Below are 24,214 nucleotides of genomic sequence, written 5' to 3' on the forward strand. Positions count from 1 at the left end.
CCAAAGACTATTAAAACAGTATTAAATCAGGAGCAGAGCTTTCAAGCTTGGGCGGAAGGGATTGGCAGGACAGGGGGAAGCAGAAGCGTGCAGGGCGGTGAGGAGCAGTACTATACACTTCTCTGTCCTACAAGCACTGTCCATCTTCCTGTCCAAAACGGTGGTCTGTCACTGACACTACAGAGTGTTTAGTCGTTTCTAATTGCTATTGCTTGGATAGTCGTCAGTTTCTGTCTGTATGTTCTCTGACTTTCCATCTTATCCTCTGGTTTCGATGCTATTTCTGTCTACTTGAGTCTATCGAGCTATCAGACTTCAAGCGTCCAGTTGTAATGTTTTACCAGTTGGATTATGCTATGTATGTCTTTCAGTCTGTTCTTCTGTGGGTCTGTCTATGCTCGGTATATTAAGTATTATGTTGGTCAGTCTGTAGGCTATATAACAGAATTAAAGACCATGGTATACACCTTCTGTTGGTCTGTCTGTATGCTATTTCAATCGTTCAGTCTCTCCCTAGTTGTTGTGTTTATATTACTATCAGACTAACTAACCTTTACCCTTCCGGCTGTCCACCGCCTTTGATGCCGCCTCTGTAACAATACATACACACACAACAACCGTGAACCCAATACAGAAAAACAAGACTGCAACAACAACACTGAATATAGATTGTGGGACACAGATTTCGACTTTATTGCCACTAAGAATGATTTCCTGTTTTGCCATGTATTTAGGTGTGTGTTTATTCATTTTACCATTTGTGTTTTTGTAATACTGTGTCCATTGTATTCCATTGCTTATTCAGTTTTCAATTACTTTAGATTTTTTTTTTAATCATCAGAATCATCCGAATTCTGAGAATAAAGTCAGAACTTTGACTTTAATCTCATCCTAAATCTCACAGGCGAAAGAAGGGATGTTCCTTACAGGTTACCTTTAAGGAACCAAGTTCAGTGAGAGTCACTTTGCGACATACAGTACGGGAACCGACTAAAGAAGTCAGATGTGAGCCCGTTTTTACGTGTTCAAGGGCCATATGTGATATTTATTTTTTATTGTTTGTGTGTGTTTTTTTTGCATCGTTTTTTTTTGTGTTGTTTGCGTTTTAATTCGGAATTCTGAACATCAAGTCCGAATTCTTCAACGTCTCAGTGCCTCAGTGTGTCTTTCCTCTGTGTGTGTGTGTGTGTGTGTGTGTGTGTGTGTGTGTGTGTCGCGTGGGTGTCTCGTGCGGGCTCTCTCTCTGGTCGGGCGTCCAGACCTGTTTGACTGAGCTGCGAGGTGCTCCGGCTCCTCGACGGCAGTATGGCGACCACGCGCTGGCCGATGCTGGAGCGCCGCTTCTTGACGCCACTGGCCAGCGCCGTGTCCGACTGGCTGCCGTCGGCGTGCTCCATGCCGATCACCTCGCAGCTGGTGCTCAGCATGTGGCGGCCCGTGGCTCGCATGGCCCGGCTGGAGGAGGAGGAGGAGGAGGTGGAGGAGCAGGAGGAGGAGGAGGAGGAGGAGCAGGGGGGAGGGGGACGAGGAGGAGCAGGGGAGAAGGAGGAGTAGGAGGAGGAGGAGGAGCAGGAGGAGGAGGAGGAGCAGGGGGGAGGTGGAGCAGGAGGAGCAGGGTGGGAGGGGGACGAGGAGGAGCAGGGGGAGAAGGAGGAGTAGGAGGAGGAGGAGGAGCAGGAGGAGGAGGAGGAGGAGGAGGAGGTGGAGCAGGAGGAGGTGGTGGAGGAGGAGCAGGGGGGAGGTGGAGGAGTAGGAGGAGGAGGAGGAGGAGCAGGAGGAGGAGGAGGAGCAGGGGGAGGTGGAGGAGGAGGAGGAGGAGGAGCAGGGGGGAGGAGGAGGAGGAGGAGGAGGTGGAGGTGGAGGAGCAGGAGGAGGAGGAGGTGGAGCAGGGGGGAGGGGGGACGAGGAGGAGCAGGGGAGAAGGAGGAGTAGGAGGAGGAGGAGGAGCAGGAGGAGGAGGAGGTGGAGCAGGAGGAGGTGGTGGAGGAGGAGGAGGAGCAGGGGGAGGAGGAGGAGGAGGAGGAGCAAGGAGGAGGAGGAGGAGCAGGGGGGAGGTGGAGGAGTAGGAGGAGGAGGAGGAGGAGCAGGGGGAGGTGGAGGAGGAGCAGGAGGAGGTGGAGGAGCAGGAGGAGCAGGGGGGAGGTGGAGGAGCAGGGGGGAGGTGGAGCAGGGGGGAGGTGGAGGAGTAGGAGGAGGAGGAGGAGGAGCAGGGGGGAGGTGGAGCAGGAGGAGCAGGGGGGAGGGGGACGAGGAGGAGCAGGGGAGAAGGAGGAGTAGGAGGAGGGGGAGGAGGAGCAGAGGAGCACAAATGTAGAAAAATAAAAAAAGTTACGTAATTCAGAGTTCGAGAAGCAAAAATAAGTCAAATACTGAGGTTTTTTTTGTAGTGTTAGTATTTATACTCTTGTAACGCATGTCTCATGTTAGCAATTGATCACATGTTGAAATGCATTATTTATTTAATTAACCCAGCTCCAAATGTTTTTGCTGACAAAGAAATGCCTTCATGATGACACCATAACAATAACAAGGTATGTTCTTTTTGTGCGTGCACGTGTGCGTGCTGTTGCGGCCCACCTGAAGCGACGGGGTCTCTCTGACTGGATGGACATGTAGCTGGTGCTACTGATGTGAGAGGCACTGCTGGTGCGAGACAGGGCTGACACGTCGCTGACATCGCTGTCCGAGGACTTGTGAGACACGTTGTCACAGCTCCTCCGCTGGTCCTTATAGAGCTGGGAGCCGGACAGGAGAAGGGGGGGGGTGGAGACACACCGGGGGGGCGGGGGGTGGGGGGGGGGGGGGGGGGGGGGTTAGCCAGACAGAAACAACTACAGCCTGACATCAAGTCTACCAAGAAACCTGGTTTACTGTTTAGAACAGCAGTTACAGCAGCAGCAGGACTGGGAGACACGGCGGAGGTGTTTGATGAGGAGCAGCGGAGATGGAACAGGGATCGGGGATCAAGAGGAACGGTGCAGTGGTTCCAGGGCCAGAACAGAAGAGCCAGGTCATGATGGTGCTCCTCAGCAGAAGAGCCAGGTCACGACACTGCAGTGCTCCTCTGCTGGTAATCCTCCGGGACAATTATTCTGCTTTCTTTTTCTTTGTGGGGATTTCAAGGCATACTTGAAAAGCTTTAGATTTGGGGGGGTGTATCTTTTGGAAACTCTTGTGTGTATTGACTTGTGTGTTACAATAGTCACTACAGCTGAACCTTGGACCTAAACCTAAAAGACGTCGACCATAAGGTCGGAAAAGGACGCACGGCGGGAGCGCGGCTGGTACCGCTGCGCCGTGACACGGGGCCCACCTCTCGTTTGTTCTTCAGGCTCCTGGTGAGGTCTTGCTGGCTGGAGGCGGCGGGGGCCGGCGTCCGGTTGGAATGGACCCTTATCGGCAGCTGCCGAAGACGCTCCTCCGACGCCAGGGCTGGGGAGCGGTCATGCAGGGGAACACAAGAGAGGAGGAGGCCCCGCTGAGCGTCTAGATACCGCTTCAGACCACAGACCACGCGTAACGTGGAACTCCACACGCACACGCGAGAAACCAGAGGAGTTTTGGCGAGTTAAAGCTTTTTACATTGAAATAGTTGAAGGTAAAAAAAAAAAACATGGTTATGATGTTGTTATTTTCATACATATTTGTATATGAGTGATATTTGTATATGATTGTCTGTCTCAATCAGTCAACATTTGTACCCACAATTCATCAAATGATCTAAACCGACCTCGTGCCTGAGAGGGCAAACCTAACCCTAACCCTGAAATGATGCACAAGTCAAGAAGGCAATACTGAATCCCGTGTGTTTCCCATGTGAAACATAACATCAAAAATGTGTCCAAGCACACAAACCCAGCCGCTGAAACGCAAAACCCATGCAGACGAGAAACACACAATGTTACCGTCAGCACCCTACCCACCTTCCTCCACCGTACTGATCTTGGCCGGGACCTGGGGGAGCTGCCTCACCCTGCGGGCGGACGTGGGTGCTGCGGAGGACGACTGAGGGGTCCCGCCCTGGGGGTGGCCCCTAGAGGGACGACAGAGAGAGGAAGAGGAGGAGGACAGGGGGTATTGGAGGAGTGAAGGTGATGATAAAGGGAAAGGTTTAGTAATCCACTGGAGACCGTCGGTATGATGGCCCCACCCATCGAGGAGGGATTTGGGTTGTAAAAATGTTGGCATCATGAGACTGACATCACATCTCATCATGTTTGACAGTCCAAGAAAGGATGCTGATGTGTCTCCTTTGGCATATGTCCTGAGAAGGAGATTGTGTTTATTTATCAGGCCCTCCACAGGAAGAATTATTTCACCTTTAACTTGCAATAGACTCAAATTAAACACAGACAGCGTCAAAATCCTATGCATCTCTGTGGCAATATAGGTCAAAAGCCTAGGGGACAGAAGGAAAAAAATAAAATAAATAAACAGAGCAAAAGTTTAGACGTATGAAGAAGTGCCGATTAAATTAAATTGAACTTATTTAACAATTTAAGTAAAACAATTATTTTGATTTTTCAAGTGGGAAGTTGCAGGACTAAGCAAGCAATTTGTAGTACAGCAGTTTAATAAAAATAACTTCATCTGTGGTTGTCGCAGGCCTGTAATAAGCCTGTCTAATCAATTAATTTGGCCCCAATGAAATGATTGGATGGCCTACCTGTCTGTCTACATATCTACCTACTCGGTAGGTAGGTACATGTAAGTAGGTACCTGGTATTTCATTGGGCATGACTGGGCCTGATGGTAGTAGAGTTTTTTGGTTGGATACTTTCAAAATCAAGCTTGCTGATTCCTCCAAATTGCTCACACCAGCTTTAAACAAAGACATACAGGAGTCAATTCATTCTGAATTATTTAGTCCTGTAAATTATACCACAAAACTATAGGACAACACCCGAACACACTCACACATCATAAACAGCACCAGCAGCAGCACATTCAAACACATCAGAATACACAGTGGGAGGAGAAAAACACACCGCCAAAGAAAGGAGAGGGAAGATGGACACCTTGTCCAGCCTCACATTTATAACAGAGGCCAGTATTTATTCGAATTAACCCTTCTTTTAATTTGGTATTGACCTACTAATGGCACACTAGCACAAACCAGCAGAAACAAACATGAGTGACTATCGTACATGATTTTGGGTCAAAATGATTACCAGTTCATTCAAAGAATAAACAAGTAAGAGAAACTAACAATTCCTCAGTATATAAGGGTGCAACTATGCTATTTTAAGGTTATGGACCTCTCATATAATAGACCTTCCTGTGAAAGGTTGGGGCTTGAAGTGTGAGGTGAGGAACCACTGACATACAGGACCCGTCTCGCAAGGAGGCCTGGGGGTCAGCTGTCTGCGTACCAAACGCCTGGAGAGAGGGGACTTCTGGGAGGGATCGGCTTAATTGGGATACACACACATTAAGCCATACACTTTCACACATACACATACACACACACACACACACACACACAATACAAACCCAATCCCCAAACACAAAGCACAAAGCGGCAGCATGCAGAGATAAAATGGGGAAAGAGAAGGAGGACAATACGTTGGAAAGCAATAAGCTTTACAAAAACCAAATCCTATTAAACAACACTCTAACAGCTTGCAGTCGTGTAAGTGCTTTTCAAATAATTTGCCAAAACAGCACTTAAACATACCACCGGTTTGATGTAGGATATATAGTATATCACAGGCTATCTATTGTGTGTGGTGTTTCTGAGCAGTTAAACAAATTACAATTGACAAGAGTGTTGTATTTGTGTCTTTGGTGGGAGTCGTCAATTCAGGCAATATATAGTGTGGCAACCCGTCTCCAGCACAGCGCCCCTGGAGGTCCAGGGGGCAGGTCGTGGAGGCTGTGTTGTACCACAGATTTCCCACAGATGGCGCCAGGAAGAGCATTGGTGACAGCCAATCAAGGGAAATACGGAACACCTGAGGAGCAGGGGGGAAGCATGCTTCAAAAGGCAGGCTTCCACACTCACTCAGGGCTCTCCTGGTCCGTGTATGCAGAGAGACCAGTCGTCAGGGGTGAGGTGTTGCCACCCCGAGGAACAAGACTGTAGATTCCTCCAAAGATGTTTTTTTTGTTCTGTTTAGTAGTAAGATACTATCTGTTTGGTTTTGGTTAAAAGTGCCGTATTGGCTTGAACTAAAACTCGATTTGTGGGCTGTTTGGGACGAGGCGGTTCACTGTAGCCGAGCCGGGTTGCCACAGTAGCTCATACGACCTCTGTTATGCTCGTTAAAATAAGGTTGGCATGATTCCACTCTTTGACGGGTACAATAAAGAGAGATGTGAAGATGGTATTTATATGATGTGTAAGCCGACACAATGACTAATACAGCCTGGCCAGTAAACAGGAAACGGTGAAATACATGATTTTCAGTTTCACGTGTTTGTCAGGCAATCGGATAGACAAACTGGATGAGATGTGATGATACAGCTTTTTTGTCTTGGGATGAGTAAACAAATAGATATGAATAACATGAATATCTGGTAAGATATTCACACAAACTTTTGCACAGATCCTTAACCCGACCCTTCACCTAAACTTTAGAATCTCAAAAGTTACAACTTTAATTCAAATGAGATAACAATTTCAACAATCTCTAATATAACATCTTAACCAGGGTAATGTAACACTTGTAATATTTCTATCTTTCATTTCTAACAAAAAAAAGCCTACAAGTAACCATTCATTTGAAACCAATCCATTTATAATATCAGAGGACTTTGCCTTTCCTCTCTAACCAAGCTCCAAGCTCTAAAATTCCTCCCAGGTGGATTGACCAATGAGCACACACCAGAAGCTGGGAGGGGCTTGAGGGGCAGTGAACCGGAGCCGTCCTGTTTGTCTGTCAGACTGAATGAGGGACCGACTGGGCCCCGGCTGAACTGCATTACTGCAACATTGCGGGTTGACATGGCAGGCCTCCATGTCTTACCTGCCACCACGGCCGCTGTCAGACAGCATCCCGCCCAGAGTGTGACATTCATGTGTTCCCACGGTCCCAGGGTGCCTGGAGAGTGTCGGTTTAACCAAGGAAACACAACAGGAAAAGATGGACGTATAGCATGACACAAGGTCTGAAATGCCAACGATGGTCTTTAAAACACATTGATCTGGAAATGATACCCACTACAGCTGGAATGGGGAAACACTGGAGTTTAATGGATGAATTAATTAACGGCTGAATCAATGGATAAGTAATTGATTGATGGATGGATGGAGGAATTGTGAAACACACACAGGCTTCCTTTCTTGACTTGTTTGTGTGAGTGGTTGGGTGAGTAGGTGAGTGAGTGGATGAGATAGTGAGTGAGTGAGTGAGGGTGTGAGAGGGTGAGAGAGTGAAAGTGCTTGTGTGTGTACTGAGGTGAAATAAAGTGTCTTGGAAAGAGAGCACTGTCCATAATCTACATTTATGAGATGAACATGTGGATCAAACACACACACACACACACACACACACACACACACACACACACACACACACACACACACACACACACACACACACACACACACAAATGCATGTCATACGGTAAATAAAGCATTAGCATGAAGCCGTAGGCCTCGCCTCTCAACGATTGATACAGGCTGAAGAGAAATGACAACCACAGAACTACTTCCACGGCAAGCACACGCACCAATACAGCCCGCAGCAGAATCCATTGAGCTACAGCTACCTGAGAGAAGAGAAATCTATAGCAGCCAAACAAACTAACAGCTGTAAGGAGCACACACACACACAGCGCATAGTCACGATTCTTGACATCATTCTTTAAACCAGACCAACATAAAGTACAGAGTTAAAACCAGGTAAGCAAACACTGAGGAGATGTCAGTAAAATTACAAATAAGATGTTGTTAAAAAGAGTGAGAACAACTTATCTATAAGTCAGGAGCGTACTAAATGCAAATAAAAAGTGCAGAGATGCTGTGTAGGGGCATTTGTAGGAAACTTCATAATAAGCTTCAGGATCATTGCATGATAAAGAATATCTAAAACAATCGTATTTTGCTTGTTTTCTTGAGCTCATTAGGATCTTTACTACTCGTCACATTAAGGTGCGTTAGCTTTGTCAGTGTAAGCAACGTTTACTAGAGAGGTTAGTATGGTGGTAGCAAGCAGCTTTTAGCATCAACTGAAAAGGGACGTGGGTTTACTACGAGGGCTGAGGAGATTCAACTTGGTTCTGAACCCCGATGGGCCCAACCTTCAGTACAATACACAGTGTTCTGAACTGCAAAGTACCCAAACACATTCAGTAGAGTGTGTAAAAAAAAGTTTTTGGACAATTTGTTTACTTTTGTCTGGGCCAAACGGTACAGGCTAACTGTGCTAATGTGCACATTTAGCAAATAGTGCTATTTATTTAGAGGTCAGGCCACACTTGGGTCCAGAATCTAACCCCAGAGACACAGCACTTTGGGGGGGGGTACCTGTCGTCGTCGGGGGACGCATGTTGGATTAGAATCCTGGGGCTGGCCGGGCGTCTCCGGGGCAGGGATTGGGAAAAAGGTTTTCTATACACAAGAATGCGAAATTGCTCACTTCTAAGATGTAACGACGCGGCCCTAAGTTCCCGTGATAAGCAAGTCTCTTTGTTAATATTATATTTTCATTTCGTCCACGTTAGACTTTTTTTTAAACAAACGTACCCGCCTTGACAGTTACAATGCAAAAGCACAGTGAGGAATTGTCACCCTTTTTGTTACTTTGACTGGCATCAGTTCAGAGGAGAGACATCATTAATTGAATCCCCATTTGTTTGAGTAAAACACATCTACTATACAATACAACGTGAGAAATGGTGTTGAGATTTGGTAGTAAAATATAGTCATACGGTTAATGGTTATGTAACACAAAGTATGAAGCATCATATGGAAAGCATGGGGTATAAAGCTTCTGGGTTTAAGAGCCACTGTGAAGTTAAAGCTCTCCATTCTGGAAGGGGTAGTGAACAACAGTTTACAACATCGAAGTACACCCCAGAATTGTGACTTATTTGGGGTTCGGCATGAAAAGAAGGACAAAGTGCAGAGAAGTGATTAAAATGTCCTCTATACTGTACAATAGAATCAACAGAAGCTAAATAGATGACGGAGGAGGTGGGGGGGGGGGGGGGGGGGTATTTTGGGTGGAGGTAGGGGAGGTGTGTAGGAAGTGGATGCAAGTAAGTTGGAGACAGAGAAGAGGGTGAGAGAGGGAGAGGTGAGAGACGGAGAGGTGGAGGGGAGGAGAGGAGAGGAGAGGAGAGGGGAGGGGGGAGGAAGGAGGGCAGTGGGCTGGTACCTTTCAGACTCTGGTGAGGGGGCATGGTAGTCTGAGGGCAGACAGTTGGTGCTAGCGCTCCGAGCCCTGTCCAGAGACGGCTGCACATCACTAGGGGGCGCCAGAGAGCAACATGCCGTCCAATGCAGAATGAGGCGGAGGAAGATGATGAGGATGAAGAAGATGATAATGGGGGGAGGGGGAGGGGGGGGGGGGGGTAGGGGAAAGGGAGGAGGATCACAAAAGAGGCGGGGGCAAGAAAAGAGACAACCAAAAAAATAACATAAAGACATCATTTTAGATTGTCAAAATCATAATGGTCAAAGGAAACAGAATGAAGACATTAAGGACAGGTGGTTTGACACAAGACACACAATTAGGGAAGTGGGCTGTCAAGTTGACACAGTGATGCAGTTTGAGGACACAATATCATCGCCATAGTAACCATGACAAGGACTGCTAAAAAAAGACTCCTCTTACTCTGTGGGCCTGTCATTCAACCGTGTGTGTTTGTGTGTATGTGTGTATGGTTGCATGTGTGTATGTGAGTATGTATATGTGTGCATGTGCCTAAAGGTAACCTGGTCTGTGAACATGATGTAGGGCTTAGTCCTTAGGCTTGGACACGTGGGCTGGGGGAACGTTATTCCAACCAGTAAAAATACATTCAAGGATGAAAGTAGAGGAAGCCTGGAAAACAAATTAAAATATGAAAATACCAAAAAAAAGACTGCTGAGAATTTGCAGCTGGAAACCAAAAAAAAAAACCACTGATGCTATGGTTGATACTCACCTGGAGAAAAGTGTGTGTGTGTGTGTGTGTGTGTGTGTGTGTGTGTGTGTGTGTGTGTGTGTGTGTGTGTGTGTGTGTGTGTGTGTGTGTGTGTGTGTGTGTGTGTGTGTGTGTGTGTGTGTGTGTGTGTGTGTGTGTGTGTGAGAGCTATTAATGTTTTAACCTTTCACAGCAGGGTGCAGGGTAGTGCTGCAGGCTAACTCGTGCAGGACTGACCCGTGCAAGCTTGTGTGTGTGTGTGTTACTGTGCCGTAGGGACCTCTTGACAGGGGGGACACTGGGTTTAGGTCGTTGTTTTTTGCATGCATGCAGCAGACGAGGCAAGTGATGGAAGGGAGAAGCAGGTAGTAAAATACTTAAAGATATATAGAAAGCTTCCAAGATATAAAAACTAAAAGCACCAACAGCTTAGCAATGTTTAACCCTCAGTGGAGAGGATGTCCTTTCCATGGAAAATATGTTTCAGGTTTCAGGTTACTCCATTGAATATATAAGCTAATAAGGTAAGCTATTCACACATCCACATCTCTTCGAAGGGCAACAATGCTGGCTAATTATGGAAATAAGTATTGCAAAAGCAGGTCAGCATATTGTTCTATATAATGGGGCGAGCCTTCGTCATGAACTATGCATGCCACTTTCAACATAATTTGCAAAGACGTGAGACAAATGAGAAGCACTAACGTGAGGAAGTGGCATATGTGAATGATTCTGTATTTTTAACTATCACTAGCAAAAAGAAGGGGTTGGTTTGGAAAGACAATGGCTCCCTCTAGTGGTTAGAACAACATACTACAGCTATGGCATACCTTATGAAACGTATCCCAAAGGAAACTTATCTTATCTTTATCTCTATGTTCTGTTTCTGTGTGTAACGGTGACGATTAATGGAAGGAAAATATGCATGACAAAGATATAATTAGATATAAAAAGTCCTGAAAAAGCTTTAAACGCTTGTGCAGAGCCGTGATACAATGATGCCAAAAAGCCAAATATAGAAACCAAAACAGGAAGAGATGTGGTGATTGGCTGGTGTTACCTGATGTGTAGGCACTCAGCACTTTTGCCCCGCATTGATTGGTGGATCATGATGAGCTTACTGGGGTTACCATGGCAACGGATGACACATGAGAAAATCCGTGAACAACAGGAAGCACAGGGAGAGAATAGGTGAACAGGGGAGAGAGAGACGGTTCTGCTCATATGCCAACGTCACACGCACACACACACACACACACGCACACGCACACGCACACAAATAACAACTATATCTAGACGCCCACATACAGAAGGAGAGGCAACAGATCACTGTGTGAAGGCCTAGAAATACTACAATCTACACCACACATGGACTTAGCATGTGTGAGCAGTCCATGTCCGACGTTCAAACGCAACGCGGTGAGCTGAAACAAAGAGCTACAAGATGATTAAAGGATGATGAATGTCAACTCTTTCCCACTCAATCTTTCTCTCTCTTTCACTCTTGGTCTCATGTTACCCCTGCAACATGAGACCAAGAAAAGACCTGTTTGCACGTATGATCCGTCCAGTTTCCTCACCCTCACAAACACACCGGGCAATGCGACCGGTTGCCTGGCATCAAATAAACGACACACACACACACTTTTACCAGGGCACCGACACAAACCGAGCCGTCTCTGGGCCGAGTGACCCAGCCCCCCCCCCCCGGCAGAACGCACAACCCAAACACACACGCGTGTGTGTGTGTGTGTGTGTCGCTCTGGAACCGACCTGTCCTGGAGATAGTCGTGGCTCTGGTGGTGGCCGCTGGAGGAGTCGTGGTAGCGCTTCGGGGAGCGAGAGCGCCGGCTCTGGGGGATCTCGTCGTCCAGGCTCCTGCAGGCGGACAGAGGGACGGACAGAGGGACAGATGGAGAGTCAACACAGAGACCGTGAGGGACGAGCAGCAGTCAACTAGAACCAAATGAATAGGACGGGGGGGGGGGGATCATTAAGAGAGAGGGAGGAGATGGAGAGAGGTGGAAGGACTGGGAGAAGGAAAGAAAGAAAGAAAGGAAGGAAGGCCGACACAGACTGTCTGTCAGACAGACAGTCAGACAGACAGGGGGGTCGTTAAGAGAGAGGTAGAAGAGGAAGAGAGAAGGAAGTACTGAGAGAAAGAAAGACAGAAAAGGAGAAAGAAGGAAAGAAAGAAAGAAACAAGGAAAGAAAGAATGAACAGAAGGAAGACAGACAGATAGACAGACTGACATGTCATAAATACAGTCAGATAGACGATAGAGGGAGAGGGAGGGAGGGAGAGAGGGAGAGAGAGAGAGAGAGAAAGGTTCTGGGCATCCCTGGAAGCCATCAGACAGACACTTGGCTTGTGCTGTGCGTGAGCCAATTTGGCCCGGCAGGTAAAAGCAATGTTGGCAGCGGGGCTGGCCTCCGCTGGTGCGGAGGCCAGGAGAATAATAAAACATTAGAAAAAAAAACGAAACGAGCGGTGTGGCAGGGGGTTAATATCCCCCGGCGTTTCATTAGTATATGGGCCCAGTCCGCTGTCTTCCAACCACTGTTCCTCGCCCCGCCTTCCGTCGTCCATCACTGACGGTTCCACGTTTCTGCCACTTTTGGGTCGGGATCAACGGGTTCTGCTACTATTGAACCACACGGTTTCAGTTTCATCTTTTATCCTTGGTCTTCATAGTTTTGTAACAGAAAGGAAAACAGGGATAGAAATACAAATGGCATACATTTTCCCAGAAGTCACTGCTGCAATGACCGGGGGAACAGGGTGTGTGTGTGTGTGTGTGTGTGTGTGTGTGTGTGTGTGTGTGTGTGTGTGTGTGTGTGTGTGTGTGTGTGTGTGTGTGTGTGTGTGTGTGTGTGTGTGTGTGTGTGTGTGTGTGTGTGTGTGTGTGTGTGTGTGTGTGTGTGTGTGTGTGTGGTTGTAATGCCCCACTCACCGCTGGGGGGGCATGTTGGGGGGCCGGGAGCGCGTGCGCCCCAGCTCCTCGCGGTGCGGCGAGACGGAGCGGGATCGGAGATGGTGATTGGACGGTTGCCGCTGCTCAGGCACCTCCAGGGTGGACGAGGGCTCCCGCTGTCTCTCCCGGCCACGCCCATCCGCTGCACCCCCCCCCCCCCCCCCCCCACACACACATACACACAGGCGCACACACACACACACACAATATGTTTATTTATGTAGTGCACATCAAACTTAAAGTGTGAGTGTGATTTGCCGTTACAAGCCGTTTTGAAAATCGGGCCTCTTCTGACATCACAGGTGGGCGTGTCCACCTAGATGTGCGCTGGAATAGATCAGTCCACCAGCCGACCCGGTGGACCGTAGCAAACGTTGCACACGTTGCACATCTATCCTGTCACACATCTAGGTGGACACGCCCACCTGTGATGTCAGAAGAGGCCTGATTTTCAAAACGGCTGGTGGCGTAATATGGGACCTTCAAGAAAACGAAACGTATTTGTATTGATAATTACAATCAAATCAGCTCCTGATGTAGCCACGGTGCCACTGTTTTTTGCATGTGCCATTGCTCCTCTGTTGTTCCAACATACCTAATGATACGTGAACGGGCTGCTGAGAGCCACTGTACTATGTCGTCTGACACGTCACACGCAACACCGCATTCTACTCTTGCTCAAACCTGACCTTTACGGAGTTTAGCAACATCAGAATCCTATTTCAGTGCATAATTATACGGATGCTTTCATTTTGAAATGTATGACACTATGTGTGATGTGACATGTGTGTACATGAATACACAGGCTGTGGTTGTCAGGGCCTCCCGTGCAGCAGCGCAGCAGGAATCATGAATGCACACACTTAAATGAACTGTCTGTGAATACGACACAAATCAGAACGCAGTCAGAACAACAGCAGAGCTACCTACAGTGAGAGGAGAAGTTGTCTAATTGGCGTTTTTGTTTAATTGAAAAGGTTTGGTGCCGGCAAAGGCCCATCCCTGAGGACGGGTTATAAATAGCCCCGGCGAACCATCAGCCTTGAAGAGTACATCGCTGCCGCCCAACGTGATTGGCTGCTACTACTGACAGAGAAGAGGCTCCTCAAAGCCAGCAGTTTGGGAGTTTGTGTTTGTTTTGAGGAGCGCTATTGAGGCCCTCGCTGTCCTGTACTCCCGCCATGTAGGGAAGATGAAAGAACATGGAGAAGAAAACTGGGTGGAGAGAGTGGAGTCTTGTGTTTTTTCTCTCTCTCTCTCTCTCTCTCTCTCTCTCTCTCTCTCTCTCTCTCTCTCTCTCTCTCTCTCTCTCTCTCTCTCTCTCTCTCTCTCTCTCTCTCTCTCTCTCTCTCTCTCTCTCTCTCTCTCTCTCTCTCTCTCACGACACACACACACACACTTTATCTCTCTCTATTATTCTTGCTCTTTCAACATCTCTTACGGTCAAACAAAAAGCTCAATAAATAAACACACACACAATAAACAAACACATGCATGCACACATGCCGAAGACACATTTAAAAACACACAACAAACACACACACACACACATAAATGCACACACACACACACGCAGGAAGAGCTTGTGGTCTTGGATCGTACATGGTAGTATTTATCTCATTGAGCTCATTTCCCAGGCTTGTGCTTCTATTTATGGCAGGGACACCTAATAAGAGCAGGGCTATATAGGCTGACTGCTATCTAGGTGCAGTGAAGACACAGTCAACAGCAAGGCACTGTTTCTACAGCCAAAATTATTTATGGTGGTCAATCATGAAACCAGTTCTGTATTTCTGATAATTCAGGTTGTTTGCTCGTTTATATATAAATATGTAGATATTTTGGTTTAAAATGCATCTGCCACCAGAAATAACCTGTTTGGAAAGCCGGCGTGCGTTGTGGAGACCCCCACCCACCTTTACACACTACCGGGGTAGTGTCATCAAACTCAGGCTCTGTTACACGCTGAGATCCTACACACACACACACACACACACACACACACACACACACACACACACACACACACACACACACACACACACACACACACACACACACACACACACACACACACACACACACATTGGACACACACACACACACACATTGGACACACATCGGACATACACACACATGCATCCAGCAGACACACATGCATACAAAACACATATACACTCACACAAATACAGACGCACATCACACATAAACACACAGACACACAACCACATCATATACACTCACACACACAGACATAGACAAACATACAATAGACATACACACACAGGAGCAAACATTATGGTTAGAGTAAGCGGACAACAGTACACACAGCTTATCCATGTTATGTCAGCCTTGACACAGAAACACACACACTCATGCGTATACGCCAATGCATACAGAGATCCATAGGTGGTACAGATATGGAAACACACACACACACACACACACACACACACACACACACACACACACACACACACACACACACACACACACACACACACACACAGGGCAGACTTACGCTGCAGCTTCTTGGCCGGGGCGTCTGTGTTTGTGTTCCTGCGGGGCAGGTAGGGCGAGGGGCGGGGCAGCGGGATGGAGGACACGTCGTGGGTCTGGAGGGAGTACCAGTGGGGCTGGTCGTCCAGCTTCGCCGTCTCCAACTCTATCAGGATCTACCGTGGAGAGGGACCAGGGGCACAGTGATATGAGCTCCGGAGGTGATGCTGTTTGTATGGATGTGTGTTTAGTGGAAGGAGGGTTGGATTGTGAGTTGGGTTGGGTGTGTGTGTGTGTGTGTGTGTGTGTGTGTGTGTGTGTGTGTGTGTGTGTGTGTGTGTGTGTGTGTGTGTGTGTGTGTGTGTGTGTGTGTGTGTGTGTGTGTGTGTGTGTGTGTGTGTGTGTGTGTGTGTGTGTGTGTGTGTCGGGGTGGACTGATGCAAGAATACATGGCTGTGTGTGTGTGTGTGTAAACGTGCGCGTGTGTGTTTTTGTGAGTGTCCCTGTGTGTGTGTGTGTGTCTGTATACGTGCAAATGTGTAAGTGGACCAGTATGCCTCTCTCTAAATACCATGCCTGTTTCTAGCTGTCTGTATCACTGTGTGTGCCGTGTCTCCATAGGTCCCCCCCCCCACCCCCCCCCGTCTCCCCCTCTCACCTCCCCCATGAAGGTGCTGTCTTCGTCGGGCATGCGGGGCTGGTCCCACACCGTCAGCTCCAGCATGTGGTTGCGGAAGTCTCGGCGGTGCACGTGTGTGTACACAAACGTCTGGCTCCACTTGGGCTCCACCGTCTTCTTCACCGTCTTCGTCCGCCGCTTGCTCTTGTCGCTGTGGGGGGCCCCAACACACCAGAGCCGTACACGCAGACACAGACAGAGAACGCACATAGACACAACACACAGAAACCGTGACCGCACAATCAGGTAGACCACTGAGGCCGTTTGCAAATCATAATTTTCTAAATGTTGACGATTTTAAACTTTTACAATCAAATCTAAATAATACTTATACACTTATTCTACCCTCCAAGATCACTGTCTATCCTTCCTTTCTATACTTTAAATTCAACCTTATAGATAAAACCTTTTAACTTTTACTTCCACATAAGTTCCATAGGTCCCCGCAGCAATATAGCGAATGGGTCTTAATAATGCAGCCGTGACTCATGTGCTGTCCCGTGCATATTTGATAACATTTGGGAGACATTGTATCAGGAGGAAATACTACCTAAACTCAATTTGGCTAATTAAGCTGAGCGAGGACGTTCTGTAGGCTGTCCTAACCAGCCGGCGTCCAGACACAGTCGTAAATTCCAGCGGGCTATCCACTGCCAACAGCTTACAGATTGTTTCACTGAAACACATTACTGCGGCACGAGTTTATCCTCAAGATCATTATCTTGAAATCCACCGCTTGAATGAAACCTTAAACTGCACAAATGGACTGAGATGTATTCATTTGTTTAACTGCAGCACAGCGACACTGGCCAAAAACATGAACATACCGCCAACAGCACCAACGCAAGTGCATTTAAAAAAAATTGCTGACTAGTCATAGAGGCAAATTTACCCAAGATAATATTTGATATTTAACCTTTCAAATGTTAACAGACAGATGTCGTATCAATGATGCCGGTGTCATTTCTGGGGATGCATGTATCATCTCAACATGCACGCCGGCAGATGAGATGTGAACCCATGGCACTGCTACAGGGGGTCTGAGAGCTCAACATAGGGGGGCCTGGCTAGGAGCTGTCCTCAGCTGTCCTGTAGTAAACGGAGCTCCTCGTAAAAGTTATGGGTGGAAAAATATCCATCGCAACCTCCCCACAAGGAAGCGTGTCCCTTTTAAGGAGGAAGAAGAAAGTGGTGAGGGTCATCCTCGCATGGGCACCACAAGAATTATGAGCGCGTGGACCCATTATTAACAATGAATTAATAATGAGAAGCTTAACGTAGCTTGTTGTGTTAAGGTATGCCTTTTGTCTAATTGGATGCGTCCTGTATACAGCGGTACATCAGAGCGCCATGGCTTCGCGCAGTGGTGGTGGGGGCGGGGGGGGGGGGGGTCTGGGAGGGCTACCTTCGGTCCGGGAGGAAGTACATCTTGACGTAAAGGCTTCTGGGTCGGCCGTCCGGTCGGAGGGGAAGCTCCACGGCCTGCAGCACGTTGACGATCAGCTGGTGGCCCGCTTTGTCATACCACAGCTTCACCTGGGGGACGGCGCGGAGGCAAGATGTTTAGAGACAAGAGAGGCACCATGCACAGAGACACACACACACACACACACACACACACACAGGCACACACATACACCTACAAGGACACAAACACTTCAAATCAAAGCTTAACACTCGCTCGTACGCGCAAACATGCACACGACCACAAACAAAGCACACACACATTCCACTCCTCGTATGACCACATGCGTAGGCTTACGCTCATCAATCGTACAAGCACAAACACACGCCGCCCCCTCATGCACGGCATCCCACGACACACCCATACGTACAGAGATCTGTCCAGGCAGCAGCTGCGGTGCGTTTCGCAGCATGCCGGTGTTGGAGGGAGACTGGACGGAGATGGACGGTCTGTCCATCTTGGGGGACTCGAAGGAGCTGGAACCTGCTGCCGGAGCCACAGTGAGGAGGATAGGAGGGAGGAAGGAGTTTGATTCTAAACCCAGACCCGGGCAAGGACACACAGCCTGCAGGGGTTCTGGGGGAACCCTGGTTCATGTGGTTCGTTAGGAATTAACACTTTCATTTCATTAAGATTTATTGTCAAATTTGTTTGCTTGATTGTTTAATTGCAGCAGGGTGGGGAGTCTAGTGCAATTTTATAGTATGTGTTCTAAGTAAGTCTTACAATAATGCAATGTTGCAAAACAGGCACGTCATGCACTGTCAATTTGTCTTTGGATAAGTCAAACCAGTGCTTAGGGAGTCTGGGTGCCCAAATGTGTCCATGCATCCATCAGGAGATACGCTGGGTCCATACCAGTTGCAGTAGTACACCCATTGTTTAACAGGTTGGCACCCATCAGACCAGTTTTGCTGTCATTTATGCTGACCAAATGATTTGTATATTTTATGACGAGTAAAATATCTCCAGGGCAAGTTGCACATTCTATCTGTTTCGACTGTGTTTGTAACATCCATGACATGAAGAATTTGACCTCTTATCCATGGCCTATTAAAGCCAGAGACTGTCTACTTGTTTGATGACATGGCCAGTACGGCGATAACAACTTTGATCTGGATGAACAGTCTGAGCAGGGAGAGGCCATCGTGATATCCTGGTATCCTGGGGCAAGTCAAGAGTTTGTTGAATGAGGCTTTGAAATACTTTTTAGCCGTTTTGGTTAATCTCTGAAGAAACTTCATTGTTTGAAGAAATAACTGAGTTTTAGAAAGGAAAACAGAATCAGAAGTAAACATCAGGAAAGCTACAAAGGGATTTCACTTAAACTAAAGAAAAAGGGAAAGGAAGTGAGAGAGAGGCAAAGCAGTAAGAAGCTAGAGCGCATGATAGAAAAAGAAGAGGTGTGAAAAGAGAGCCATAGGGACAGACAGACGGACGGACAGAGAGGCAGACCACATGAGATACGTACTAGATCCTAATGGAGGGTGTGATGTGTCGGGGATTCTTGGGATATCACTGGAAAACAGAAGGAAGATACATTTCAGTCAGCGCCTTTTTGGAAAAAGCATGAGTCATTTTAGTATTCACTCCACAGGCAAGCATGCTCACTATATGTTCTCTACAATTAGTCTGAAGCCTTTGTTGGTCATTTAGAAACCCAGGTAAAAATATTGTGGGTGTCAATGAACAGAGTAAAAGCAGGGGGGGGGAGGACAGAGAGCCAGGCTCTGGTCATGAATCCAGTGTTTCCCAGAGGAGCATGGTTGCATTCGTGGCAGTCCAGAATCATGCAAGAGTAAGGCCATAGCAATAAAGGCCACACCCACTATTGTATAAGACACACCCGTTATTGTATAAGACCCGCCCACAACCCCATAATTGGCACACCTTAAACCCACCTATGATCACAGCTGCCATAAATATCAGCCGGGGACCCAAGGGAAACACTGGCCATTCTTTGTCCATGATGTTTAAATATGCTCACAGTACGGCCCCTCTTGACACTATTTATTTCCCCGTTGGTGTAAGCAGGGAGCCCCCTTGGAGGTTAGGGAGCCAAGTCTTAAGACTGAAGAAAAGGCCAATTTATGGTCGACAGTTGTGTAGAAACCGCGTGATGAGCCGGATACGGCCGCCGCACGTCTCTTCATCAGCATTGTGACCCGCTGTGGCACCACGCTGTCCGGTGGTGAAGCCACACTGAGATCATGCATTTGGAGCTGTGAATTTAGGACACTGCCTGTGAGCATCTTTAAATTTGAAGTTACTATTCTAGGTTTTAGCACCGACTTACCGACACTTTGGGTAAATGTTTGAACATAAAGACTTGATGGTGGAATGAAAGGACCCAACGGACTGCACAAAACATCGTAAAGCTTTCAAAAGCACATATACTGTCCCAAGACTGTGTGCAATGGCCATTTTGCATCCATTCTTATGAGCATGTAAGTTTGTTCAATTAAAGAGGGGTGTCAAACAGGTAACGTTTTGTCACCTGTTAGTAAGAGAGACATCTGATAGGAATAGGACTTGTAAGCATATATATGATGGATCTCTCTTCTGTCCCTATAGTAAACTTCACTCACCAGAGGTCAAGAAACTCCATTGACATCATGGGGTTTAAACTGTGTGTGGTCACCTCTCATTTCAAAGGCCTTATTTTTTGTATTGGAGTGAGTGAGAGTCAAGTTTACAGTAAAGAATACTTGAGTCCATCTACTGTCCAACATTTGGGTTTTGGGTTTGGAGTAAATGTGTTCGATTCTGCAGCAGAACCCATCCCAGTGATAGACAGGCATCCCTAAAGACCTTCATTCAAATGAATGCTGGCTGGCTGCTGTCTGGCTGGTCTTCTTAGTGTCCCTGCCCAACACACATACATAGGAAACAAGATGCCCATATTTATGGCTGTCCCAATCGTCCTCGTATGCTTGTCAAAACTTCTGGTCCTAACTAGGTAGGTATCTAGGTAAGTGCATTGCTTGTTAGGTGCTTGACATTTTGTACCTAGGTACATCAATGTACCTAGGTAGGAAATCTCCTATTGCTCCAACTGAAATGGTTGGACATGGCTATATTTCCCAAAATCACTGCCTATTCAGGTAACATCCTTGCAATAGAGACCTTGCCCATTGGAGCCTCAGTGGCTCCCCTAGTGGGCAGGCTAATGTACTTAGGTTGAAGACGATTATAACCCCTCTTTAAAGGAAGAAAATGTAGCATCTGCATCTGTTTGTAAAACAGCTGACATTTGCAACCACTTGGCATTGTTTCAAAATACAATTCAGTTGGATTGAATTAGGAGTGTGGGGCGGGGGGGGGGGTAAAATGGCAGAAGCAGCAGCATCACATACGGGTGTGGGGGACCAAGGAGTGCAGATAATTTCAGAATGGGAAGACTGGGATCTATTAATGCAACAGGTGGTTTGGTTTACTTACTGATATTTTCTACACACCCTTCGCAAGTGTTTGGAGAGAAATTCATACATTCAATTTTTTTAACCATTGAAGGAGCATGTTGTATTGGGATATTGCATTATTGTCGGAGGGACATTTTTTGGTGATTTATGAAGAAAATTATGATATGACTGTGGGGAATGATGATGCCGTGATGTGAAATGGAGGTGAAGGTTTGGTTTTTAATGGTCACTTCATCAAATGTGTCTCAGCAGAAATAAAGTGACATTGCCAAATAAACTGTGCAATACTGCTTGAGCTTTGAACCTTTACATAACTCTTGGAGACTTGATAAGACTTGCCTTATCTAGATACAGTACATTCAGTGTACTCATACAGTGAGTCCTACAGTACCTGACTATTTACTGTCACAACAATGCACCCAGCATATTGAGCATGTAGAGGTTGTACAAAAAGCAATGCACAACAATAACACAAAATCCTATCTGTATCTACATGAAATTGCAAAAATATAATTGTGTGAATTTGAGATATAAAGAATGGGCTAATTTAGCTGCTTCTAAAAATAACTCTCCATTTTACAATCTTGGTGTAATAGTTGAATTCCTTCAGTAAATACAGGAATACATTTGATATTAATCAAGTCAAAAGTGCCTGCTTACATGCATGAATAGAGAAATAAGCCAATAAAAGTGAACCTTTAAATTTCAACCGCGGATAGGGCCGGATGCTGTAAGCAGTCATTCAGACTGTGACAGAATGCAAGCACTATTGCACTTTTAAAGGCAATAGCACTCAAGTCACAAAGGAAACTTCACTTGGCACTTGGCAGGTGCTGTGGTGGCTATTTTGGATCTGTTGGATGCGCCCACACAGCCTCTAGCCTGTGTACAGATTCAAACCGCCTTCCAGAGAACTGCCTAGATTAAATGAAGGGGTCAACCTCAACCCAGCACATAGAATGCTCTTGACTCCTTTGGTAGGCCAAGTTAATAACCGGATATATCTGCTCCCTTATCAAGATTGGGACACATTTTGTTCGATATAATAATCCAATAGCATAACATGTGTTATATGTCATGATCATACCAATCAGTGTAATACCCTTACAAACCAAGTTTATCAGAAAATTCTTCCCATCTCAGCCATAGTACAATTCAAACGTTGCAAACGTTAATTCTGCCCACCAAGGAGCATTGCTGCAGATGATCCATGGGCATTTTTTAGGCTTTCCATGGACATAGTATCTAGTGTAGTGGCTGGAATGTTTGTGAGAATACTCAATGCCCTCTAGTGGTCAGACTTAAATGAATGCTGTTTTGAATACGTTTGGAAAGAAATGAAGTCTCATAGTGTGATTGTTGTGCAGTAGGGTCTTGTTCTTAGCTTACCCAATAGGCCGGGATACCACCAGATCCACTTGGGGCTCGGCTTGAGACTCAAGGATGATGTTGTAAACTTCCTTCATGGTTGCCCCCGGCAACAGCTTGCCATTCCATTGTAAAACTTCATCACCTGAAATTCAGCAGTTTTAAATTGTCTTTGCTTTCAGACCTAATAAGTGTTTTATGAATGTGTAAATTGAGTGTGTTGAGAAATACATATATTATATATAATCATTAATTAATTGTGTCACTTCTGGCCAATTCTGAGAGGAATCCCTGAGGTACCAAAGAATGGGTGTAGAATGATCATCCCCAAAACATCCTCAAGACAGTTGATTGCCTTATTATATTATATATATATATATATATATATATATATATATTCAGTTCTAACACAGCATTCAAAAGTGTTAAAAGTTATTTTGAATCCCTTGTTTAGCGTGTCAGGTTCTATATAAAAACAGCTGCATCATTCAGAGAAGGTCAAAAGCTGGGAATGGGAGGGTTCCTGTTACATTGTTAATATAGTCGCATTAAATACAAACAGTTGTCTGGTGGCCTGTGTTTATGTATTTCAGGCCTGAGCAGAAACAACAGACAAGCAATCTAGAAGTTTGGAAAATGTGAGCCAACTGCAATACAATTATTTATTTTTTTTAATGACCGTTTATACAATATAACATAATTGATACATGTATATATATTTAAATATATATATAGAAATAATAATAATATAATCCATCGTAACATTAGATTTTCTGTGTGTGTGTGTGTGTGTGTGTGTGTGTGTGTGTGTGTGTGTGTGTGTGTGTGTGTGTGTGTGTGTGTGTGTGTGTGTGTGTGTGTGTGTGTGTGTGTGTGTGTCCAACAGCCCACCTGCCCTTAAATGGCCCACAATGTCAGCCAGGCTGCCCTTCTTGACTTTGGTGATGAAGGCCCCTAGCCTCCCTGACTCTGTCACTCTGCCGCCCACCACCTGAGGAACAGGAGGCGCCGTCGCAGTGGATCAACACACGTCTCTCATCGCGTTACGTTACGACAAAAATCACTGTAGCTCTCTCAGGACTCTCATGTACTTAAGGATGTCTACACTTTTCTATCGCTTCCACGTCCTCTGCGGTACGGACAACACAAGGGTTTGCTTCAGCGTTGTGACGTGTTTCCTTGCTCAGTGTGGGATTCATAAACAGATTATGCTTTTTATATAAATGACATGAACTCAAACACAATTCAAAACCAGTAAATCTTAATTTTAATACATGCATACGACCCGTATCAGCTCTGAGCATATCTATTAAATGGAACTTTTAAATGCTTGGTTAACCATCTAAAAGTTTGGCCATCTAGGATATTTCTCCTTTAAGAGTAAACCAAAGTATAAAACAACATCTAACGCAGTGCCTCATCTCTGTCGCCGTGGTGTTAGCTTTACGTGCATATATACAGTACGACTGTCCGGCATGGATCTGACCTTTAACCCCAGCAGGGCTCCTGCCTCTTTTGGCATGGCGGCGCTCCTCTTGCTCAGGGTGATGCGTCCGATTTGATGGTCTCCTTCTTTGGACGGTTCCCAGGTTACGGGATGCTGTTGGGAGGTCGGGGGGGGGGGGGGGGGGGGGGGGAACGACGACGACATGTGAGTCCCTTGTAGCTGTCAGGCCGTCGCGGCGGCATACACGCGCAGCATGCAAATACAGGACAGGCCCGGTGTGTGCAG

General features: G+C 46.6%; 1 protein-coding gene across 1 annotated transcript in view; it reads right to left on the reverse strand.

Moving 5' to 3' along the window:
• Positions 1-923: 923 nt before the first annotated feature.
• rims1a (regulating synaptic membrane exocytosis 1a) overlaps positions 924-24,214 on the reverse strand; it is a gene marked incomplete at both ends in the record, with an annotated part of 38,345 nt that continues 15,054 nt past the window's right edge. The window contains 21 exons of the mRNA XM_084470209.1: positions 924-934; positions 1,262-1,455; positions 2,578-2,735; positions 3,314-3,432; positions 3,924-4,033; positions 6,969-7,043; positions 8,471-8,554; positions 9,324-9,413; positions 11,135-11,194; positions 11,848-11,952; positions 13,029-13,191; positions 14,966-15,022; positions 15,571-15,724; positions 16,207-16,378; positions 17,633-17,763; positions 18,063-18,178; positions 19,164-19,210; positions 21,134-21,151; positions 22,504-22,627; positions 23,374-23,473; positions 23,969-24,082. Of these exons, the coding sequence (XP_084326335.1) occupies positions 924-934; positions 1,262-1,455; positions 2,578-2,735; positions 3,314-3,432; positions 3,924-4,033; positions 6,969-7,043; positions 8,471-8,554; positions 9,324-9,413; positions 11,135-11,194; positions 11,848-11,952; positions 13,029-13,191; positions 14,966-15,022; positions 15,571-15,724; positions 16,207-16,378; positions 17,633-17,763; positions 18,063-18,178; positions 19,164-19,210; positions 21,134-21,151; positions 22,504-22,627; positions 23,374-23,473; positions 23,969-24,082 (2,202 nt within the window). The remainder of the gene's footprint in view (positions 935-1,261; positions 1,456-2,577; positions 2,736-3,313; positions 3,433-3,923; positions 4,034-6,968; positions 7,044-8,470; positions 8,555-9,323; positions 9,414-11,134; positions 11,195-11,847; positions 11,953-13,028; positions 13,192-14,965; positions 15,023-15,570; positions 15,725-16,206; positions 16,379-17,632; positions 17,764-18,062; positions 18,179-19,163; positions 19,211-21,133; positions 21,152-22,503; positions 22,628-23,373; positions 23,474-23,968; positions 24,083-24,214) is intronic.

The sequence above is a fragment of the Micromesistius poutassou genome (genome assembly GCF_964030765.1).
Source record: "Micromesistius poutassou genome assembly, chromosome: 7".
Classification (NCBI taxonomy): Eukaryota; Metazoa; Chordata; class Actinopteri; order Gadiformes; family Gadidae; genus Micromesistius; species Micromesistius poutassou.